Source organism: Aquarana catesbeiana, linkage group LG06, assembly GCF_042186555.1.
Source record: "Aquarana catesbeiana isolate 2022-GZ linkage group LG06, ASM4218655v1, whole genome shotgun sequence".
Classification (NCBI taxonomy): Eukaryota; Metazoa; Chordata; class Amphibia; order Anura; family Ranidae; genus Aquarana; species Aquarana catesbeiana.
The window spans coordinates 14,242,927-14,268,230 of NC_133329.1; the positions used below are offsets into that span (position 1 = coordinate 14,242,927).

At 46.6% G+C, this 25,304-nt stretch overlaps 1 protein-coding gene across 1 annotated transcript in view; it reads left to right on the plus strand.

Annotated features, from left to right (window-relative positions):
- The first annotated feature begins 2,984 nt into the window (after positions 1–2,984).
- The window catches only part of LOC141148165 (uncharacterized), a 39,895-nt gene continuing 17,575 nt past the window's right edge, over positions 2,985–25,304 (plus strand). The window contains exons 1-2 of the mRNA XM_073635351.1: positions 2,985–3,187; positions 24,420–24,739. Of these exons, the coding sequence (XP_073491452.1) occupies positions 24,442–24,739 (298 nt within the window). The 5' untranslated portion in view covers positions 2,985–3,187; positions 24,420–24,441. The remainder of the gene's footprint in view (positions 3,188–24,419; positions 24,740–25,304) is intronic.

Here is a 25,304-nt window from a genome sequence, read left to right on the forward strand (position 1 = left end):
CCACTTATGACAGTCCTCCCTTTAATACAGATAATGATGCTTCCACTCCTGAGGGTTTAATAGTTTGTTATGCTGCTATTGTTAATTCCATGATATGTAATATTTCACTATAGCACTACTTTCAGGTAAATACACCCCTTTCCTCTCCCCCACTTGCTTCCTCCCCCCACCCATTATTCCCCCCTGCTTATCTTGTACTTTGTTTTAGAGTAGTGGACTTCACGATAACTGAAATACATCACAGGAGATATCATTTGCTGCTCAGTGATTGCAGTATTCTAGTCTGCATCTCCCCCAAGGCAATATACAAAACCTGCCCTGTTAGTGGGCAGGTGGTCCCTGATGACCACTGGACATCAAAAGAAGTTCTGGACAGCCGCACTCCAAAAATATTTTTCCTTTTATTCAAAAAAGTGTCATCTAAAATACAGGTCTCAGCAGAGCGGAAAAACGTACGCGTTTCACACTACAAACAGTGCTTAATCATAGCTATGATTAAGCACTGTTTGTAGTGTGAAACGCATACGCTTTTTTCCGCTCTGCTGTGACCTGTATTTTAGATGACACTTTTTTGAAAAAAAGGCAAAATATTTTTTGGAGTGCGGCTGTCCAGAACTTCTTTTGATGTCTAATTGCTACATGCATTGCCAGCACCTGAGCTTCTAAACTGGAGGTGAGGCTTTTACCCCTATCTGACCCACCTGGAGCGGTGATACCTTCTCCCTATCTTGATGACCACTGGCTAATGCCGCGTACACACGGTCGGACTTTTCATCTACAAAAGTCCGACGGACGCAGACGGACCAAAGCCGGCTGACAATCCGATCGTGTGTGGGCTTCCCCGGACTTTCAGCGGACTTTTCCAGCAGTACATCTGACAGACTTTAGATTTGAAACATACTTCAAATCTTTACGTCGTAACTCAGCCGGACCCAGAAATCCGCTCGTCTGTGTGCTAGTCCGATGGACAAAAACCCACGCTAGGGCAGCTATTGGCTACTGGCTATCAACTCCCTTATTTTAGTCCAGTGTACGTCACCACGTATGAATCCATCTGACTTTTGTGTGATCGTACGTAGGCAAGTCCGTTCGTTAGAAAGTCTGCCGCAAGTCCGCCAAAAGTCCACCAAAAGTCCATCGAAAGTCTGTCGGACGGGCTGTCGGACTTTTGTAGCCGAAAAGTCCGACCGTGTGTATGCGGCATTAGAGTTTCTCAGATCTATACTTTCCATTGTATGCTTGTTTATATTTGTATTGTAATAATCCAATAAATATTTTCCCCCCCAAAAAATTGAAGATATTACAAAAAAGAAACCTGCCCCTGCATGCTTGTTTAGACAAATGCATATGCAGTTATTGAGTACAAAACAACCAGGAGGGAAATATCATCTTTCCTTACACAGTCTGTAATATGCCCTTGTCAAAAAGGCTTGACACGTTTCTTGGATAGCATACACTTCCTCAGGAACTGACAGAGGGGCAAAGTTAATAGTTTTTTCATTAAATTTCAAACATATCTATATCTTTCTAAAAAAACAAACAGAGTTTTGCGAGCTACCATGTAAAAATCCAGATGATAATCAGAGGTAATTAAAGGACAGCTGCTAACATTGATCATATGCTCATGCCAAACAAAATTTAAAACCAATACAATGCTGCGCTATCCAAATATAATCGAGTGATTATCTTACTTAAATCCTAATAATACTAACTTCAGTTCAAATGCGATGGAAAGGTATTACATTCCTATGTAACTAATCAAGCGAACATAAGAATGCAATCATAAACGATTAGAAATTGCAGTCTTATGCGATACTCCCAATGACAGCCTGTGTACCATACACACCTCTATGTACAAATGTTGCATTCATATGAATACAACATGTGTAGAAGGAAGGCCTATGATCTACTGAGGAAGGCCTGTGATTGGCCGATACGCGTCTAGAAGGGTGGAGCTGATAGTCACGTTCAGCCAGGCACTGTGTATGTGGACACGGTGGTGCTACTCTGGAGGTTTTTATGTGATTTTAAAAGTTTTTATCTTGGAAGTGCAACTTGTCTTTTTGGGGGCTTTGAATAAATTTGTATACGGAGAACACTATGGTCTCTATACTTGTTATTTACATAACTCATGAACTCATGGAATCTTGAGCCAAGCTTGGAGGTGATTTGTTTCTTTGGATGTTAATGAGCTGAGTTACCATTAGGAAAAGAGCCATCCGGATTACCCACCATTGATTGGGAAGAGGAATTCAGAGCAAAGAGCTTGTGGGGAGATCTGCATATGAGTTTTGACTCATCTGGGAGGTGAGCGCGCATTTTTACTGGTGGTGGTGTGCACTCCTTTTGAGGACGAACAATCACTGTGGTGGAATTGCGTGGACACACTGATCACAAGAAGAGTTTTTCATGTTTCATTTCTTCATTTTTTCATTTTATGGACTATTCATTTATATGTAGGATTTATTTATTTTAGAGATTTGCACTTTATATTTATATATATATATTTACACATAGCGCTACATTTTATTTATTTACTATCTATTTTGAAATTAGTGTGTTGAACCACTTGGAATGTTCAGCAGCTGTGCATGTTTATTATTAGGTTATCTGATTTGAACATCACAATATTTTTTACTTGTGGCGCTGATTGTTTCATCTTATAAAACACGCCTTTAAACCACCTCTGGGTTTGTGCTCAGCCTTCAGATCCTTGGATGGTTGCTTGCAACAATATTCATATGGAAAACAGAGGTAACTGGATTGTGTATTACCGTTTTAAAAGTTTTATTTAAAATGACAATTTTCCCTATATTAGGGTACTCAGATTTAATAGGTGCTAAAAGTGCACCACTCTGTATCAAGCCAAACAAATATAAAGATTCTGTAGTGGTGTGTCCTCTCCTACTCAAAGACCTCTCCACTGTCTCACAAGCCGTCCTAACACCCCCCCACCCCCCCAAGACGTGTCGATACCGGGAAATGACGTATATTCCTCAGGAGGACCCTGCCTGCATTTTAGTTGGCAACACACCCAATACATTGTGTGGAAATATACACAGACTTTATCTGGAGGTATTCCAATAACATACTGTGTCTCACTAGATAACATTGAATTGCTTTCAGTTTCTGGAAAGCAGCGACGATTCAACCCGTCTATAGGCATCTCCAGGAGCTTCACAGACAGGTAAGGAGCATGTTTTTCTTAGTGGGAGCAGAGTATAGATACTATGGGGAGGAGGTAGGTTTTCTAAAAACATCCTTTAGACTTATGCCGGCCGTAGACAGTTTGAATCTCAGCCGGTTCAGGAACCAACCAAGATTTAATTCGTGTATAGGCAGGCTGAATGTACCAAGTTGATGGATTTTACTTGCGTTTATCGCTAGCGGCTGGTATTACCGCTAGTAATAATCACTGTCTTCTCCCAGCAGGGACGGCTTCCCCCGCCCTCCTACCGGTAGAACATAATGGCTCAGTTGGGGGGATTCCCTATCAGCACTCTCTGTTTTGATGGGGGGAATTGGGCGGTGTTTGCAGGAAAGGAATTTGCACTGTGTATGGCCAGCCTAACCCATAGACATAGTTACATAGTTACATGTAGGTGAGGTTGAAAAAAGACACAAGTCCATCAAGTCCAACCTATGTGTGTGATTATATGTCAGTATTACATTGTATATCTCTGTATGTTGCGGTCATTCAGGTGCTTATCTAATAGTTTATTGAAGCTATAAATGCTCCCCGCTGAGACCACCGCCTGTGGAAGGGAATTCCACATCCTTGCCGCTCTTACAGTAAAGAACCCTCTACGTAGTTTAAGGTTAAACCTCTTTTCTTCTAAATGTAATGAGTGGCCACGAGTCTTATTAAACTCTCTTCTGCGAAAAAGTTTTATCCCTATTGTGGGGTCACCAGTACAGTATTTGTAAATTGAAATCTCAAGCGTCTCTTCTCCAGAGAGAATAAGTTCAGTGCTCGCAACCTTTCCTCATAACTAAGATCCTCCAGACCCTTTATTAGCTTTGTTGCCCTTCTTTGTACTCGCTCCATTTCCAGTACCTCCTTCCTGAGGACTGGTGCCCAGAACTGGACAGCATACTCCAGGTGCGGCCGGACCAGAGTCTTGTAGAGCGGGAGAATTATCGCTTTATTTATGGAGTTGATCCCCTTTTTAATGCCAATATTCTGTTCACTTTATTAGCAGCAGCTTGGCATTGCATGCCATTGCTGAGCCTGTCATCTACTAGGACCCCCAGGTCCTTTTCCATCCTAGATCCCCCCAGAGGTTCTCCCCCCAGTGTATAGATTGCATTCATATTTCTGCCACCCAAATGCATTATTTTACATTTTTCTACATTGAACCTCATTTGCCATGTAGTCGCCCACCCCAATAATTTGTTCAGGTCTTTTTGCAAGGTTTCCACATCCTGTGGAGAAGTTATTGCCCTGCTTAGCTTAGTATTGTCTGCAAATACAGAGATTGAACTGTTTATCCCATCCTCTAGGTCGTTTATGAACAAATTAAATAGGATTGGTCCCAGCACAGAACACTGGGGAACCCACTACCCACCCCTGACCATTCTGAGTACTCCCCATTTATCACCACCCTCTGAACTCACCCTTGTAGCCAGTTTTCAATCCATGTACTCACCCTATGGTCCATGCCAACGGACCTTATCTTGTACAGTAAAAGTTTATGGGGAACTGTGTCAAATGCTTTTGAAAAATCCAGATACACCACATCTACGGGCCTTCCTTTATCTAGATGGCAACTCACCTCCTCATAGAAGGTTAATAGATTGGATTGGCAAGAACGATTCTTCATGAATCCATACTGATTACTGCTAATGATATCATTCTTATTACTAAAATCTTGTATATAGTCCCTTATCATCCCCTCCAAGAGTTTACATACTATTGATGTTAGGCTAACTGGTCTGTAATTCCCAGGGATGTATTTTGGGCCCTTTTTAAATATTGGTGCTACATTGGCTTTTCTCCAATCAGCTGGTACCATTCCAGTCAGTAGACTGTCAGTAGACGATCACAGAGGAACTGTGCACGGCACTAAAGAAGATAACCACGCCCGGTTTTGCATGCCTTATATGAGAATCAACTGGCCAATAGGGATGAGCCGAACACCCCCCGGGTTTGGTTCGCACCAGAACCTGCGAACGGACCGAAAATTCGCATGAACGTTAGAACCCCATTGAAGTCTATGGGACTTGAACGTTCAAAATCAAAAGTGCTCATTTCAAAGGCTAATTTTCATGGTATTGTCCTAAAAAGGGTTTAGGGACCCCAGGGGACATGTATCAATGCAAAAAAAAAGTTTTAAAAACGGTAGTTTTTTCGGGAGCAGTGATTTTAATGATACTTAAAGTGAAAAAAAAAGTGAAATATTCCTTTATATATCATACCTGGGGGGTGTCTATAGTATGCCTGTAAAGTGGCGCGTGTTTCCCGTGCTTAGAACAGTCCCTGCACAAAATGTAATTTTTAAAGGAATAAAAGTCATTTAAAACTGCTTACGGCTTTAATGTAATGTCGGGTTCCGGTAATATGGATGAAAATCAGTGAGACAAACGGCATGGGTACCCCCCAGTCCATTACCAGGCCCTTTGGGTCTTGTATGGATATTAAGGGGAACCCCACACCCAAATTAAAAAAGGAAAGGTGTGGGGCCACCAGGCCCTATATACTCTGAACAGCAGTATACAGGCGGTGCAAACAAGACAGGGACTGTAGGTTTGTTGTTAAGTAGAATCTGTTTGTAATTTTGAACGGGTACATTTTTAACGTGTTTAGCTCCAGCCAAAAAATCTATTTTAAGCTTTTTGGAACACATAGGGAAGGGTAATCACCCCTGTGACATTTGTTTTGCTGTCTGTGCTCCTCTTCAGAAGATTTCACCTCACTTTCTGTCCCAATGACAAATGTTTTTTAACAATTTGGGGTTTTTAGTGAAACAAGGATTGGTGATAAAGCATCAGTGGAGGAGACACGTTTTTCCTATATTAACTTTTTCAGGAGAGAATTTCCCTTCCTAGGGGTAGATTTCATCTCACTTCCTGTTGTCTCCTTCCGTTTGCAAGTAGGAGTCATTTGTAAGTTGGATGTTTGAAAGTAGGGGCCTGCCCTACATACTCTGCAGAAATTGGGGCTGTCAGGGAATCTAATAGACCAAACTGTGTGGACTGCACAGAGGAAACCCAAAACACATATAAGTGAAATAATGGTGTTTAATAAATAAGTGACAAGTAAAAGAAATATAAACAGTGCAAAACCAATACAACAAACCCACTACAAACAACAATATATACAAGGAAATGGAGATACCGTAATCGTAAACAAAGCCAGGCCAAGGTCATACACAGGGAGATCAAACCAGCAGGACAGGAAGAGGGTGGATGGATGGGATACAGGGCAGGGATCCAAGGTAACCAGGAACAGAGGGGATAGGCTCAGGATAGGGATGGGATAAGATCAGGTCAGGTCAGGACAAGGCAGATGCAGGCTCAAGGTCAAAGTAACGGGCAGCAAGGTTAGAGTGCAGGGAGAGAGAGAGAGATACCAAGGCGAGCAAGTGAGGGCTCGCCGGGTATTTATAGGGCTGACTAATTGGCTTCAAGTTACACCTGAGCGCAGGGAGTGTTGTCTGCCCCCTACTGCCAGGATCCATCCGCTGGTGGACATCAGTACTGCAGCCAAAAGATGACAGGACACCAGCAGGGAAATATTCTCCTGACAGTTCAACACTGCCAGGAGACACCTGCTGGTGGACCCCAGTACTGCATGCCAAATAATATAACTTACCAGCGAATGGACCCTTTCCTGACAGTACCCCTCCCTAAAGGAGCGGCCTCCGGACGCTCCAACTGGTCTTAATTGTCCATGGTCTATGGCATCAGGCAGAATGGTGGAGGAAGGTATGTCAGGCTGGTCATCAGGCACATCTGGGCAGACGGCTGGCATGTCAGAGTCATTAAGCTGGGCAGCAGACGACAGGAACCACTCAAGCTGGGCAGCAGACGACAGGAACCACTCAAGCTGGGCAGCAGACGACAGGAAACACTGGAGCTGGGCAGCAGACGACAGGAAACACTTGAGCTGGGCAGCAGACGACAGGAAACACTTGAGCTGGGCAGCAGACGACAGGAAACACTTGAGCTGGGCAGCAGACAGGGACAACTTGAGCTGGGCAGCAGACAGGGACAACTTGAGCTGGGCAGCAGACAGGAACAACTTGAGCTGGGCAGCAGACAGGAACAACTTGAGCTGGGCCGCAGACAGGAACAACTTGAGCTGGGCCGCAGACAGGAACAACTTGAGCTGGGCAGCAGACAGGAACAAGCCGAGCTGGGCAGCAGACAGGAACAAGCCGAGCTGGGCAGCAGACAGGAACAAGCCGAGCTGGGCAGCAGACAGGAACAAGCCGAGCTGGGCAGCAGGCTCCGGGTCATCGAGCTGGGCAGCAGGCTCCGGGTCATCGAGCTGGGCAGCAGGCTCCGGGTCATCGAGCTGGGCAGCAGGCTCCGGGTCATCGAGCTGGGCAGCAGGCTCCGGGTCATCGAGCTGGGCAGCAGGCTCCGGGTCATCGAGCTGGGCAGCAGGCTCCGGGTCATCGAGCTGGGCAGCAGGCTCCGGGTCATCGAGCTGGGCAGCAGGCTCCGGGTCATCGAGCTGGGCAGCAGGCTCCGGGTCATCGAGCTGGGCAGCAGGCTCCGGGTCATCGAGCTGGGCAGCAGGCTCCGGGTCATCGAGCTGGGCAGCAAGCTCCGGGTCATCGAGCTGGGCAGCAAGCTCCGGGTCATCGAGCTGGGCAGCAGGCTCCGGGTCATCGAGCTGGGCAGCAGGCTCTGGAACATTGGGCCGAACAGCGAGCACCGTAAGGGCAGGCCAGATTACAGGCACCGGCTCAGCAAGCTGGGTAACGGACCCTGGCCCAGTGGGCTGGGTAACAGGCCCCGACTCAGCGAGCTGGACACCGGGCACTGGTTTGGCAAGCCGGATAACGGATACTGGCTTGACAGGCCAAGTGACGGACTTCGGTATAGCAGACTGGGTAACGGGCACCAGTTCAGCGGACCGGGTAACGGGCACCGATTCAACAGACTGGGTAACGGGCACCGATTCAGCAAGCTGAGACACGGGCACCAAAACTCCAGGCTGAAACACGGGCACCGAAACTTCAGGCGGAGACACGGGCACCGAAACCTCAGGCTGGGATACCAACATCACGACATCAGGCTGGAAGACAGGTACCAGGATATCAGGCTGGAGGATGGACACATGAAACCGGAAAGCAGGCTCATCAGGCTGAACAGTGGGCACATCAGGCAGAACAACAGGTACTGGCACAACAGGCGGAACAGGTACATCGGACTGGTCAGTAGTCGCTGGAGCGTCAGACTGGAACATGGACACTGGGATTTTGGGCTGAGCAGCAGGCACTGGGACCTCAAACTGGGCAGCGGACACAGGCATTGGCACAACTGGCTGAGTCGTAAACACTGGCACATCAGGCTGGAAAGCGGACTGGAAAGCCGGCACCGAGACATCAGACCAGGCAGCGGGTGCTGGAACTTTAGACTGGGCAGCAGACACAGGCGCTGGCACATCGGGCAGAACAGCAGGTACATCAGACTGGTCAATAGTCGCTGGGGCGTCAGACTGGAACATGGACACTGGGATTTCGGGCTGGAAGGCAAGCTTCAAGACTTCCGACTGGAAGGCAGGCATATCAGACTGGATAGCAGGTGCATTAGACTGGAGAGCGGGTGCGTCAGACTGGAAGGTGGGCACACCAGACTGGAAGGTGGGCACACCAGACTGGAAGGTGGGCACACCAGACTGGAAGGTGGGCACACCAGACTGGAAGGTGGGCACACCAGACTGGAAGGCAGGGACATCAAGCTGGAAGGCAGGGACCAAGACATCAGGCTGAAAAGCAAGCTTCGGGGCATCAGGCTGGGAGGCAGGCGTGAAGACATCAGACTGGGGAGGGGGCACAGACTGAAAAGCGGGCACCGGGACTTCAGGCTGGAAGGCAAGCTTCAAGACATCCGGCTGGAAGGCAGGCATATCGGACTGGATTGCAGGTGCATCAGACTGGAGAGCGGGTGCATCAGACTGGAAGGTGGGCACACCAGACTGGAAGGCAGGGACATCAAACTGGACAGCAGGCACAGGCATTGGCACAACAGGTTGCGTAGAAGACACTGGCGCATCAGGCTCGGTAGCAGGCACTGGTTTGACAGAATCAGGTGGGTTAGTTGGTGTGGAAGCAAGTTGGGTTACTGGCAGGATCGTGTGGGTAGGAAAGAATTTTTGTTTCTTTTTTGGTTTAGCCCGTGCAGTCTTGTATGTAGGTGCAGGGCTGAAAGAAAAGAAAGTAGCTGGATCGAAGGAAGACCAAGGAACTGTAGCTAGAGAGGGGTTTTGTGGGACTGTTACAGGTGGAGGAGAAGAGACAGGTGGATTGAAGGCGGGATAGGTGCTACACTTGGAGACTGGGTAGTAGTATTTGGTAGGGGGTTTGATAAACTGGGCTGTAGCTGAGGTTGCCATAGGCGACGGGGAGATACATTTTTGGGGAGACAGAGGATTAATGGCAGGGCTGGAGTATTGTGGCTTAGCAAAAGACAGGAGATCTGACCATACCTGCAGCACAGGTTGAACAAACGCTGATTCACACACAGCCTGACTAATCAAGGATTGCACTGACTGGATGCAATTAGACAACACTTGCTGTGAACAGTTGGAATAATGTTCCATAAAATAGGCTGGATCATCCTCTAACAACCAAACCAGGGATTCAACTTGGCCATAATTGAAGGGGGGTGAAAAATCATCACTTCCCTCGGGAATGCATGACAGGGCTGGTTTTGCACATAACTGGATCAGGGGCTGAACATCTTCAAAAGACATATACCCCTGATCCACTAGGGAATGAGCTGATCGGATAGTTTCCATCAGCCTGTCACTAGTCCACCCTTTTAAAATCTGGCGACAATATTCACCATCCTCTTCTGCTAGCAGAGAATAATAAAGGATTTCATCGAAATCCATATTAGCAGACCCGATAAACCAGGATGGTTTCCTCAATGCAGCCACGTCTGGTCAGGGATGGCCTTGGTATACTGTCAGGGAATCTAATAGACCAAACTGTGTGGACTGCACAGAGGAAACCCAAAACACATATAAGTGAAATAATGGTGTTTAATAAATAAGTGACAAGTAAAAGAAATATAAACAGTGCAAAACCAATACAACAAACCCACTACAAACAACAATATATACAAGGAAATGGAGATACCGTAATCGTAAACAAAGCCAGGCCAAGGTCATACACAGGGAGATCAAACCAGCAGGACAGGAAGAGGGTGGATGGATGGGATACAGGGCAGGGATCCAAGGTAACCAGTAACAGAGGGGATAGGCTCAGGATAGGGATGGGATAAGATCAGGTCAGGTCAGGTCAGGACAAGGCAGATGCAGGCTCAAGGTCAAAGTAACGGGCAGCAAGGTTAGAGTGCAGGGAGAGAGAGATACCAAGGCGAGCAAGTGAGGGCTCGCCGGGTATTTATAGGGCTGACTAATTGGCTTCAAGTTACACCTGAGCGCAGGGAGTGTTGTCTGCCCCCTACTGCCAGGATCCATCCGCTGGTGGACATCAGTACTGCAGCCAAAAGATGACAGGACACCAGCAGGGAAATATTCTCCTGACAGTTCAACACTGCCAGGAGACACCTGCTGGTGGACCCCAGTACTGCATGCCAAATAATATAACTTACCAGCGAATGGACCCTTTCCTGACAGGGGCCTTAGGTGGTGTTGTTGCCACAACACTGTAAGCTCTCACAGTTACTCTTGGTGAGCGCAGGAACGGGCTCTGCTGTGAAATATTAGATTAAGAATTGTAATTACATGTCCCTGTTGAACAGGGGCAGAAAAATTGGGCCTTAGGCACTAGTGCCACAACACTGCAACCCCTCACAGATACTCTAGTTGGAGCGCAGGAACGAGCCCTGCTGCAAAGAATTGCATCAAAAATTGTAATTACACGCCCCTGTTAAACAGGGGCTGAAAAATGGGGCCTTAGGCACTGCTGCTGGTGCCACAACAATGCAACCTCTCACAAATACTCTAGTTGAGTGCAGCAACAAACCCTCCTTGCAAAATATTGCATCAAAAATTGTAATCACACGCCCCTGTTAAACAGGGGCTGAAAAATTGGGCCTTATCCACTGGTGGCGGCGCCCAGAACCAAAAATATTCTTACAGGCTATCAGCATGATCATTGAGGAGGAAGAGGATAGTCACTCAGCATAACAGGATAGTCACTCAGCATCAACATAGGCAGTCTTTGAAGGAATCTGACATTTAAAAAAAAAATTATTCGGTTACATGAGCATCAGGTGCTTGGTAGCTGATGGTGATCCAAGACTGATTCATTTTTATGAAGGTCAGTCGATCGACTGAGGCGGTGGACAGGCGCACCCTGTGATCGGTTACAAAACCTCCAGCAGCACTGAATGTGCGTTCCGAAAGAACGCTGGATGCAGGACAGGCCAGTAGGATGTTGGTGCCATTGTCGCAAACCACCATACCTGCCTTAAGCTGGCATGGCATCAACCACATCTGAACCTGCCCCTGCAGAGCTGACAGAATCTCTGCCCCAGTGTGGCTCCTGTCCCCCAAGCACACCAGCTCAAGCACCGCATGGCATCTTTTGGCCTGCGTGCTTGTGTAGCCCCTTGAACGCCTACGGAGCACCGCTGGTTCTGAGGACAAATCAGCACAGGAAGAGGCCATGGAGGAAGAAGAAGAGGAGGGGGTGGAGGAAAGAGGTGTGGCAGAATCACCACTAGTAGTATTTTGGAGGTGTGGTGGCAGAACAACCTCCAGCACTAGTGCACCCTGTCCTGCATCCTTTCCAGCTGCCAGAAGAGTCACCCAGTGCGCGGTGAAAGATAGGTAAAGTCCCTGTCCATGCCTGCTGAACCATGAGTCAGTGGTAATATGCACCTTACCACTGACCGCCCTGTCCAGCGAGGCCAAGACATTGCCTTCCACATACCAGTAGAGAGCCGGAATGACCTTCCGTGAGAAAAAGTGGCGTTTGGGAACCTGCCACTGAGGAACCGCACATTCCACAGAGTCAGGCAGAGTCTACCAACTGAAAAGGCAGCAGTTGAAGTGCTATCAATTTAGCCAAGCTAGCATTCAACCGCTGGGCATGTGGATGGCTGGGAGCGAACTTCTTTCGGCGGTGCAGCAGCTGGGGCAGGGAAATTTGCCTGGTACAATCTGACGTCAGTGTATCAATAGCAGATTGCCCCCAAGTACTTGTCTGTGACTCACCTAATTCTACACCTTCATTCCTCTCAGTGCAGGTCTCAGAGAGGACTGAAGGTATAGTGGGGTTGGAGATCCCAGCTGATAAGGAGCAAGGAGAGGTCCTCTTTGTTCTTTGGTGTGGGTCTTTTACATACGCTTGCCAACGAACTGCATGGCAGGTCAACATATGTCTGGTCAAGCATGTGGTGCCCAAGCGGGAGATGTTTTGGCCACGAGAGATATGCTTGAGACATATGTTGCAAATAGCAGCGGTGGGATCTGAAGCACTCGTCTCAAAAAAGGCCCACACCAAAGAACTTTTGGAATAACGCGCAGAGACAGCAGCGCCCTGCACATGCGGAGCACTGCGGTGTGATGCAGTCGCTGTGCTGCCCTTAAGCTGGCCCCTGAAGGACATCTTGCCTCGTTGGTAATGTGCCTTCTCCTCCTCCTCTTCTCTCCTATCAGGTACCCACGTGGAATCAGTGACCTCATCATCCCCTCCCTCCTCATCACTAGAGCAAAGCTGGCAGTATGCTGCAGCTGGGGGAACATGACTGTCAGATTGCTGTCCTTCTTGGGCACCCCCTCTCTCTGGGCTCACGTTACTGCCTTCCTCTAGCTGGGTACCATCATTGGAGCCTTCAAAATGCTGGGCATCCTCCTGGAGCATGTACTCTACACTGTGGTCAAACAGTTCAGGGGACTCCTCAGGAGGACATGGTGGGGCTAGGGAAGGAGTGACTGATGCCATTGAGCTGAGGGAAGAGGCCGCATTGGCAGCTGCTTTGCCAGACAAAGTACCCTGAGCCTGAGTGAGAGAGGATGAGGAGGATGAGGACAGCTTGGTCATCCACTCTACCAAGTCTTCCGCATGTTGCGGCTCAACACGGCCAGCTGCCGAAAAAAAGGACAAGCGTGTCCCATGGCCACTTGCTGATGAGGATGCACCGTCTACACGACCAGCACTGTTGCCTCTAGACACACAGCCTGCTTGCCCTCTTTTATTGGCTTGTGACTGCCTCTCCTTGTTGGCCTTCCAGACATACTAATGGCCTGCAGTGAGATGTAGCTGCACAAAGCTGGGATGTATATATATATATATTATATATATATATATATATATATATATATATATATATATATATATACTGATACTGCAGCTAACAGAATCAACTGCCTGCCTGTAGTATTATTAGTATGAGAACACCACTAATTTTCTTCAGATAGCTTTAGGTGCACACTGTGCAGAGGACACAGTACACTAACTGTAAATACTGTAGCTGCCTGCCTGTGGTAATAATAGGAGCAGAACAACAGCAATTGTCCCCAGGTAGCTTTAGGTGCACACTGTGCAGAGGGCGCACTACACTAACTGTAAATACTGTAGCTGCCTGCCTGTGGTATTAATAGGATCAGAAGAACACCACTAATTTTCTTCAGATAGCTTTAGGTGCACACTGTGCAGAGGACGCACTACACTAACTTGTAAATAAATACTGCAGCTGCCTGTGGTACTGTACTAATAGGATCAGAACACCACTAATTTTTTTCAGGTAGCTTTAGGTGCACACTGTGCAGAGGACGCACTACACTAACTTGTAAATACTACAGCTGCCTGTGGTACTGTAATAATAGGATCAGAGGAACACCACTAATTTTCTTCAGATAGCTTTAGGTGCACACCATGCAGAGGACGCACTACACTAACTTGTAAATACTGTAGCTGCTTGCGGTACTGTACTAATAGGATCAGAAGAACACTAATTTTCTTCAGGTAGCTTTAGGTGCACACTGTGCAGAGGACGCACTACACTAACTGTAAATACTGTAGCTGCCTGCCTGTGGTATTAATAGGATCAGAAGAACACCACTAATTTTCTTCATGTAGCTTTAGGTGCACACTGTGCAGAGGACGCACTACACTAACTTGTAAATACTGTAGCTGCATGCGGTACTAATAGGATCAGAAGAACGCTAATTTTCTTCAGGTAGTTTTAGGTGCACACTGTGCAGAGGACGCACTACACTAACTTGTAAGTACTGCAGCTGCCTGTGGTACTGTACTAATAGGCTCAGAAGAACACCACTAATTTTCTTCAGGTAGCTTTAGGTCCACACCGTGCAGAGGACGCACTACACTAACTTGTAAATACTGTAGCTGCCTGCGGTACTGTACTAATAGGATCAGAAGAACACTAATTTTCTTCAGGTAGCTTTAGGTGCACACTGTGCAGAGGATGCACTACACTAACTGTAAATACTGTAGCTAATAGGACTAATAGGATCAGAAGAACACCAGCAGTTTTCTTCAGGTAGCTGTAAATACTGTAAAATTACCTCCCTGACTGTCAGTAGTAGGAAGAGAATAACATGAACGGATCTAGCTAAATTGAATACAGTGTGTATATATATATATATATATATAACACCTAGGATGTATATATATATATATATATATATATATATATATATATATATATATATATATATACACAATACACTGTAAGTGCAGCTAACTGACTCTCCTGCCTACTCTATCTAACTTAAATCAAATGACACTGTCTCTCTGTCTCAACGTCGGAACACACTACACAGGGCCGCCGTGCAGGCAGCCTTATATGGTATGGGGCGTGTACTAAACCTCCTGAGCCATAATTGGCCAAAGCCACCCTGGCTTTGGCCAATTACGGCTCTCTGTACAGACGGCGCTGTGATTGGCCAAGCATGTGGGTCATATTGCATGCTTGGCCAATCATCAGCCAGCAATGCACTGCGATGCCGCAGTGAAATATGGGCCGTGACACACCACTCGAATTTGGTGCGGATGGCCCATATTGTATGGAATTCGGCGAACGACCGAACAGGCAATGTTCTAGTCGAACGTGCGTTCGATTCGAACACAAAGCTCATCCACACTGGCCAACAAACCAGCAATTGTTTTTTAACATCAGGCCACATTTTCAGGATATTGAACAAAACTGCAATAATAATCTCATTTTCTTTAAAGTTACCAAGTTACCATCAGGGGCAGTTTTCCTTAGGGCGGGCAGAAGAATACTTCACAGTGTTTGAATAGCCTGATTTTTTTCTAATGTTTTAGAGTAGGGAAGAGTTAAAACTTCTTTGCGTTTACAGTTTCCTGTCATTGTACTATTGAGGTTATTTCCCTTGACGTTCTATCCCAGAGAAAGAACATGAATGGAAATATCTTAGAAGTGAGTGGAGCGAAAGCTTGTCCTGAAAATGTGGATATTAGTTCAAATAAAACAGAAACATTGGGGTTGATTTACTAAACCTAGAAAGTGCAAAATCTGGTGCAGCTGTGCATGGTAGCCAATCAGTGTCTAAGGCCGGGTTCACACTGGTACGACACGACAGTTGTACCACTTTAGATCCGACTTTGCCCTGTGACTTGAAGTCTGACATGCGTCCGACTTCAATGAACAGGGATCCGACTTTGATCCGACAATACGAGGCACCGTGTTTGGTATGAATCTTTAGGGGGTCTCCAGCCAAATAAAAAACAAAACAAAAAAAACGGCATGGGTTCCCCCTCCAAGAGCATACCAGGCCCTTCGGTCTGGCATGGATTTTAAGGGACCCCCCATGCTGAAGAAAAACAGCATGCGATTCCCCCCAAAATCCATACCAAACCCTTATGTAAGCCCACAGCCCAGCTGGTTAGGAAGAGGGACCGTACCAGGCCGCATGCCCTCAACATTGGGGGGGTGGGTGCTTTGGGGCTGTGCCCCCCCACCCCAAAGTACCTTGTCCCCATGTTGATGAGGACAAGGGACACTTCCCGACAACCCTGGTCATTTGTTGTCAGGGTCTGTGGGCGGGGTGGCTTATCAGAATCTGGAAACCCCCTTTAACCACTTGCCGACAGCCTAACGCAGATATACTGTGGCAGAATGGCACGGGAAGGCAAAATCACGTACCTGGTACGTGATTTGCCTCCCACGGGCTGTGAGTGCATCGCGGCATTGTTAGGGGGGCGATCCGTGCTGAGGGGGAGGCCACTCATTCATGGCCACCCCCTCGCGATCACTCCCAACGTAATGTAAACAACGGCAGAGGAAGTGATGTCATCTCTCCTCGAGTCGGTCTTTTCGTTCCGGCGGCGAGGAGAGAAGACATCAAGTAAGTGCAGCAACACTACACTATCAGTAGAACACTCTGGGCACACATTTCACCCCCCCCCGATCACCCCCCTGCACCCCCTGTCACAGTGACACCAATAGCAGTTTTTTTTTCTGATTATTGCATTGGTGTCATTTGTGACAGTTATAAGTGGTAGAGCAGTTAGTGTTAATCCCCTTTAGGTCTAGGGTACCCCCCTAACCCCCCCCTAAAAAAGTTTTAACCCCTTGATCACCCCCCGTCGCCAGTGTCACTAAGAGTTCTTTTTTTTGATCGCTGTATTAGTGTCACAGGTGACGCTAGTTAGGGAGGTAAATATTTAGGTTCGCCGTCAGCTTTTTATAGCGTCAGGGACCCCCATATACTACCTAATAAAAGGTTGTAACCCCCTGATTGCCCCCTAGTTAACCCTTTCACCAGTGATCACCGTATAACTGTTACGGGTGACGCTGGTTAGTTAGTTTATTTTTTATAGTGTCAGGGCACCCGCCATTTATTACCTAATAAAGGTTTAACCCCCTGATCGCCCGGCGGTGATATAACTTAGGTTTTAGGGTCAGATAGGGTCTGCTTCGCCCCAGGCAGCGTCAGGTTAGCGCCAGTACCGATAACGTACACCTCCCTTAGTGGTATAGTATCTGAACGGATCAATATCTGATCCGATCAGATCTATACTAGCGTCCCCAGCAGTTTAGGGTTCCCAAAAACGCAGTGTTAGCGGGATCAGCCCAGATACCTGCTAGCACCTGCGTTTTGCCCCTCCGCCCAGCCCAGCCCAGCCCAGCCCACCCAAGTGCAGTATCGATCGATCACTGTCACTTACAAAACATACGAGGTCCCTCGTATGGAGCAGAGCAGTACTAGCGCCGCTTTTCCTTCTGGTGAACTGACAAGCGCCAGCGGCCTAGTACATCCCGGTCGTAGTCAAACCAACACTGCAGTAACACTTGGTGACGTGGCGAGTCCCATAAGTGCAGTGCTGGTGAGGTGGCAAGCACAAATAGTGTCCCACTGCCACCAAGAAGAAGACAAACACAGGCCCGTTGTGCCCATAGTGCCCTTCCTGCTGCATTCGCCAATCCTAATAATTGGGAACCCACCACTTCTGCAGCGCCCGTACTTCCCCCATTCACATCCCCAACCAAATGCAGTTTGCTGCATGAGAGGCATTTTCTTTATGTCCTCCCGAGTACCCCTACCCAACGAACCCCCCCAAAAATGATGTTGTGTCTGCAGCAAGCGCGGATATAGGCGTGACACCCGCTATTATTGTCCCTCCTGTCCTGACAATCCTGGTCTTTGCATTGGTGAATGTTTTGAACGCTACCATACACTAGTTGAGTATTAGCGTAGGGTACAGCATTGCACAGACTAGGCACACTTTCACAGGGTCTCCCAAGATGCCATCGCATTTTGACAGACCCGAACCTGGAACCGGTTACAGTTATAAAAGTTACAGTTACAAAAAAAAAAGTGTAAAAAAAAAAAAGTAAAAAAAAAAAAATATATATATATATATATAAAATGAAAAAACAAAAATAGTTGTTGTTTTATTGTTCTCTCTCTCTCTATTCTCTCTCTATTGTTCTGCTCTTTTTTACTGTATTCTATTCTGCAATGTTTTATTGTTATTGTTTTTATGTTTTATCATGTTTGCTTTTCAGGTATGCAATTTTTTATACTTTACTGTTTACTGTGTTTTATTGTTAACCATTTTTTTGTTTTCAGGTACACCATTCAGCTGCAGCGTGGATTTATTTATATTGACAGCAACAGTGTTTGCTCCCACGATACATAAAGCCGTGACTCCAGTGCTGTCGAAGGTGATATATGCTGAAGCGTAGGGGCAGCAGTGGGTGGAGGAGCGATTTGCTCCTAACTTTTGGGGCGGGTGCCCTCATGCTTCGGCATATATAAACGGTGCATGTATGCCCATCATTAGAAGTGGGTGGATGAAGGGAGGTATTCTAATGGTGGGCATACCCACCGATTAATCTCTTTTTTTCATTCAGCCCACAGGCTGTATAAAAAAAAGATTACAATATATGCCCAAAAAGGACCAGCAACGTACTGGTAGTGGTTATACCAGAATGACGCCTGCAGGTTTAGGTATCATCTTAGTATCATTCTTTTCAGCCAGCAGTCGGCTTTCATGTAAAAGCAATCCCAGCGGCTAATTCGCCTCTAGACTGCTTTTACAAGCAGTGGGAGGAAATGTCCCCCCCACCGTCTTACATGTTTTTCTGTGGCTCTCCTGTTCCAACAGGGAACCTGAGAATGAAGCCGGTGATGCCGGAACACACTACACAGGGCCGCCGTGCATGCGGCCTTATATAGTATGGAGCGTGTACTAAACCCCCTGAGCCATAATTGGCCAAAGCCACCCTGGCTTTGGCCAATTACGGCTCTCTGTACAGATGGCGCTGTGATTGGCCAAGCATGTGGGTCATATTGCATGCTTGACCAATCATCAGCAAGCAATGCACTGCGATGCCGCAGTGAAATATGGGCCGTGACACGCCACACGAATTTGGTGCGGATGGCCCATATTGTATGGAATTCGGCGAACGACCGAACAGGCAATGTTCTAGTCGAACGTGCGTTCGATTCGAACACGAAGCTCATCCACACTGGCCAACAAACCAGCAATTGTTTTTTAACATCAGGCCACATTTTCAGGATATTGAACAAAACTGCAATAATAATCTCATTTTCTTTAAAGTTACCAAGTTACCATCAGGGGCAGTTTTCCTTAGGGCGGGCAGAAGAATACTTCACAGTGTTTGAATAGCCTGATTTTTTTCTAATGTTTTAGAGTAGGGAAGAGTTAAAACTTATTTGCGTTTACAGTTTCCTGTCATTGTACTATTGAGGTTATTTCCCTTGACGTTCTATCCCAGAGAAAGAACATCAAGTGAATGGAAATATCTTAGAAGTGGGTGGAGCGAAAGCTTGTCCTGAAAATGTGGATATTAGTTCAAATAAAACATAGAAACATTGGGGTTGATTTACTAAACCTAGAAAGTGCAAAATCTGGTGCAGCTGTGCATGGTAGCCAATCAGTGTCTAAGGCCGGGTTCACACTGGTACGACACGACAGTTGTACCACTTTAGATCCGACTTTGCCCTGCGACTTGAAGTCTGACATGCGTCCGACTTCAATGAACAGGGATCCGACTTTGATCCGACAATACGAGGCACCGTGTTTGGTATGAATCTTTAGGGGGTCTCCAGCCAAATAAAAAACAAAACAAAAAAAACGGCATGGGTTCCCCCTCCAAGAGCATACCAGGCCCTTCGGTCTGGCATGGATTTTAAGGGACCCCCCATGCTGAAGAAAAATAGCATGCGATTCCCCCCAAAATCCATACCAAACCCTTATGTAAGCCCACAGCCCAGCTGGTTAGGAAGAGGGACCGTACCAGGCCGCATGCCCTCAACATTGGGGGGGTGAGTGCTTTGGGGCTGTGCCCCCCTACCCCAAAGTACCTTGTCCCCATGTTGATGAGGACAAGGGACACTTCCCGACAACCCTGGTCATTTGTTGTGAGGGTCTGTGGGCGGGGTGGCTTATCAGAATCTGGAAACCCCCTTTAACCACTTGCCGACAGCCTAACGCAGATATCCTGCGGCAGAATGGCACGGGAAGGCAAAATCATGTACCTGGTACGTGATTTGCCTCCCACGGGCTGGGGGTGCATCGCGCCCCCCCGTGCCCGGGGTGGTCGGCATTGTTAGGGGGGCGATCCATGCTGAGGGGGAGGCCACTCATTCATGGCCACCCCCTCGCGATCACTCCCAACATAATGTAAACAACAGCAGAGGAAGTGATGTCATCTCTTCTCGAGTCGATCTTTTCGTTCCGGCGGCGAGGAGAGAAGACATCAAGTAAGTGCACCAACACTACACTATCAGTAGAACACTCTGGGCACACATTTCACCCCCCCGATCACCCCCCCTGCACCCCCTGTCACAGTGACACCAATAGCAGTTTTTTTTTTTCTGATTATTGCATTGGTGTCATTTGTGACAGTTATAAGTGGTGGAGCAGTTAGTGTTAATCCCCATTAGGTCTAGGGTACCCCCCTAACCTCCCCTAAAAAAGTTTTAACCCCTTGATCACCCCCCGTCACCAGTGTCACTAAGCGTTCTTTTTTTTGATCGCTGTATTAGTGTCACAGGTGACGCTAGTTAGGGAGGTAAATATTTAGGTTCGCCGTCAGCTTTTTATAGCGTCAGGGACCCCCATATACTACCTAATAAAAGGTTGTAACCCCCTGATTGCCCCCTAGTTAACCCTTTCACCAGTGATCACCGTATAACTGTTACGGGTGACGCTGGTTAGTTAGTTTATTTTTTATAGTGTCAGGGCACCCGCCATTTATTACCTAATAAAGGTTTAACCCCCTGATCACCCGGCGGGTGATACAAGTTAGGTTTTAGGGTCAGATAGGGTCTGCGTCGCCCCAGGCAGTGTCAGGTTAGCGCCAGTACCGCTAACACCCACGCACGCAGCATACACCTCCCTTAGTGGTATAGTATCTGAACGGATCAATATCTGATCCGATCAGATCTATACTAGCGTCCCCAGCAGTTTAGGGTTCCCAAAAACGCAGTATTAGCGGGATCAGCCCAGATACCTGCTAGCACCTGCGTTTTGCCCCTCCGCCCGGCCCAGCCCAGCCCACCCAAGTGCAGTATCGATCAATCACTGTCACTTACAAAACATACGAGGTCCCTCGTATGGAGCAGAGCAGTACTAGCGTCGTTTTTCCTTCTGGTGAACTGAAAAGCACCAGCGGCGTAGTACATCCCGGTCGTAGTCAAACCAGCACTGCAGTAACACTTGGTGACGTGGCGAGTCCCATAAGTGCAGTGATGGTGAGGTGGCAAGCACAAATAGTGTCCCGCTGCCACCAAAAAGAAGACAAACACAGGCCCGTCGTGCCCATAGTGCCCTTCCTGCTGCATTCGCCAATCCTAATTGGGAACCCACCACTTCTGCAGCGCCTGTACTTCCCCCATTCACATCCCCAACCAAATGCAGTCGGCTGAATGAGAGGCATTTTCTTTATGTCCTCCCAAGTACCCCTACCCAACGAACCCCCCAAAAAAGATGTTGTGTCTGCAGCAAGCGCGGATATAGGCGTGACACCCGCTATTATTGTCCCTCCTGTCCTGACAATCCTGGTCTTTGCATTGGTGAATGTTTTGACCGCTACCATGCACTAGTTGAGTATTAGCGTAGGGTACAGCATTGCACAGACTAGGCACACTTCACAGGGTCTCCCAAGATGCCATCGCATTTTGAGAGACCCAAACCTGGAACCGGTTACAGTTATAAAAGTTACAGTTACAAAAAAAAAAGTGTAAAAAAAAAAAAAAAATAATATATATATATATAAAATAAAAAAAACAAAAATAGTTATCGTTTTATTGTTCTCTCTATCTATTCTCTCTCTATTGTTCTGCTCTTTTTTACTGTATTCTATTCTGCAATGTTTTATTGTTATTGTTTATATGTTTTATCATGTTTGCGTGATGTGTTATATTGTTAACCATTTTTTTGTTTTCAGGTACGCCATTCAGCTGCAGAGTGGATTTTTTTATATTGACAGCAACAGTGTTTGCTCCCACGATACATAAAGCCGTGACTCCAGCGCTGTCGGAGGTGATATATGCCGAACCGTGGGGGCAGCAGTGGGTGGAGGAGCGATTTGCTCCTAACTTTTGGGGCGGGTGCCCTCATGCTTCGGCATATATAAACGGTGCATGTATGCCCATCATTAGAAGTGGGTGGATGAAGGGAGGTATTTTAATGGTGGGCATACCCACTGATCAATCTCTTTTTTTCGTTCAGCCCACAGGCTGTATAAAAAAAAGATTACAATATATGCCCAACAAGGACCAGCAATGTACTGGTAGTGGTTATACAAGAATGATGCCTGCAGGTTTAGGTATCATCTTGGTATCATTCTTTTCAGCCAGCGGTCGGCTTTCATGTAAAAGCAATCCCAGCGGCTAATTCGCCTCTAGACTGCTTTTACAAGCAGTGGGAGGAAATGTCCCCCCCCCACCGTCTTACATGTTTTTCTGTGGCTCTCCTGTTCCAACAGGGAACCTGAGAATGCAGCCGGTGATTCGGCCAGCTGACCATAGAGCTGATCAGAGACCAGAATGGCTCCAATCATCTCTATGGCCTAAGAAACCGGAAGCTACAAGCATTTCATGACTTAGATTTCGTCGGATGTAAACAGCGTCATTGGGAAATTGGGAAAGCATTTTATCACACCTATCTTGGTGTGGTCAGATGGTTTGAGGACAGAGGAGAGATCTAGGGTCTAATAGACCCCAATTTTTTTTTTAAAAAGAGTACCTGTCACTACCTATTGCTATCCTACTGGATATTTACATTCCCTGACATAACAATAAAAATGATAAAAAAAAAATGAAATGAACAGTTTAAAAATAAGATAAAAAAGCAAAAAAAAAAAGAAAGAAAAAAAAAAGCACCCCTGCCCCCCCCCCTGCTCTTGTGCAAAGGCGAACGCAAGCGTTGGTCTGGGGTCAAATGTTAACAGCAATTGCACCATGCATGTGAGGTATCACCGCGAAGGTCAGATCGAGGGAAGTAATTTTAGCAGTAGACCTCCTCTGTGAATCTAAAGTAGTAGCCTGTAAAGGCTTTTAAAGGCTTTTAAAAATGTAAGTAGTTTGTCGTTACATTGGCGGCGATCTGCAATTTTTATCAGGACTGCAACATTATGGCGGACAGATTGGACACTTTTGACACTATTTTGGGACCATTGTCATTTATACAGCGATCAGTGCTATAAAAATGCATTGATTACTGTGTAAATGATACTGGTAGTGAAGGGGTTAACCACTAGGGGCGATGAAGTGGTTAAGTGTTTACTAGAGAGTGATTCTAACTGTGAGGGGGTGGGCTTCAACACACAGGACAGCGATCACTGCTCTTGATGACAGAGAGTAGTGATCTCTGTCATGTCACTAGGCAGAATGGGGAAATGCTTTGTTTACAAAAACATCTCGCCGTTCTTCCTCTCCGTGACACGATCGCGGGCACCCGGCGGACATCAAGTCAAGGTCACGGAGACCCTGGTCACAGAGACCACGGCACGGCACGCGCACCCGCAACACCGCTTCTTAAAGGGGATGTACCTGTATGCCCTTTTGCCTACCAGTGCCATTCTGCCGACGTAAATCGGCGTGCGCTGGTCGGCAAGCGGTTAAGCTGCATGGGGGGTTTCTCACTGTCAGGACGGTAAGGATGTGGAAATCTCTTCTCGGTGGTGTCAACAGGCAGTATGGATAGTTACCAAAAGACTCTTGAATGGGCATCTTAGAGAAAACAATATACAGGGATATGGGAAATTATTTTTCTACACACACACCTACACAGGTTGAACTGGATGGACTGTTGTCTTTATTCAACCTTACCAACTATGTAACTGTGTAACTATGAATAATGCCCCATTGATGGTGTTAGTGGGAGGGATAGTGCTTTGTATCAGTGGGAAGAATAGTGCCCCAAGGGCAGGATAATGGCAAGCAAAGAGATGCATCTGGCAGAGAGGCCAGATAGAGGAAGATAGAGTCGAAATGCTATTGCATCAATACAAAAGATTGTACTTGTTTTAACAGATACAGTAACTCCATCTTGTAGATCGATACATTTTTTTTTTGCTCACAAGTTATCTTTCTATGAGCAAGTGGAAATACTTCAAAGGAACCTATTTTCACTTTGTGATTATGGTTGTAATTGCAAGCCATTATTCCAGAGTTAGAAATGGACCACCAGCTTTACAGATTGCTGTAAATGGGACATACACTTTAAAAGCCTAGCCATGATGTGATTACCTCCCCTAGAGTTATGAATGATTTTACTGACGGAAATTTTTTCTCACATCAGTTTGATTCCACAGGACTGCAAAATGAGTGACAACATCAGAAATTTCCGTCTTAGTGACATTGAAGAAAACAAAGGTTATAATCGGGTCATCTTGCAGATATTCGGGTTACCAGGAAATGGAAAATCCTCCTTCATCAACTCCTGCAAATTTGTCATCGATGGCGGTGTGTTTGTTGCCCATGCTGAGGCTGGAGACAATTATAAAGGAACAACCACTAAAAGAATCCCTCATGAGCTCACCAAGTCAATATGGATGGTGGATAATCGGGGGATGCCAACTCTGCACAGGTTCCAGACAGGAGAGATTTTTGCTCAACTTGGTAAAAGTTTATAAACCTTTAAAATTACATCAGTGATATGATTATCAATAATCAAAGCAACGTGCAGTAACCATACATCCAACCTTTAGAACTTGAGAGAGGGACAGATTGATGTGAAGATGATATATGGGGGTGTACAGCATGCCATGGTGAAAAGTGAGCATGACAACACTGTTGTATATTGGCCATTGCATAAAAACCCACAGTTATGTGTAGAGTCTGTATACACTGTACATATATTTTATGCATCAGCCCTTGTACCCACAATATACTCCTTGAGGGGAAATCTTCTAATGGGGACACTAGTTCTGGTGACCTGGAGGTACCCAAGAGATTCCCGTAATTTTCAGGGTTTCCCTCTCACTTCCTGTTTGGCTATTGGACAAGAAGTGAAGGGAAATATCCCCAATGGCACTCAAATGGTATAAAATAAACTGATAGACATTATAACCCTCCCTTACTCTATGCAAAATGAAAAAAAAAAAGTTTTGCCTATAGTTCTACTTTAACTGCTTCTCGAACATATACTGTATATATACGGTGGCAAGGTGTCTCTCCTGCGAAG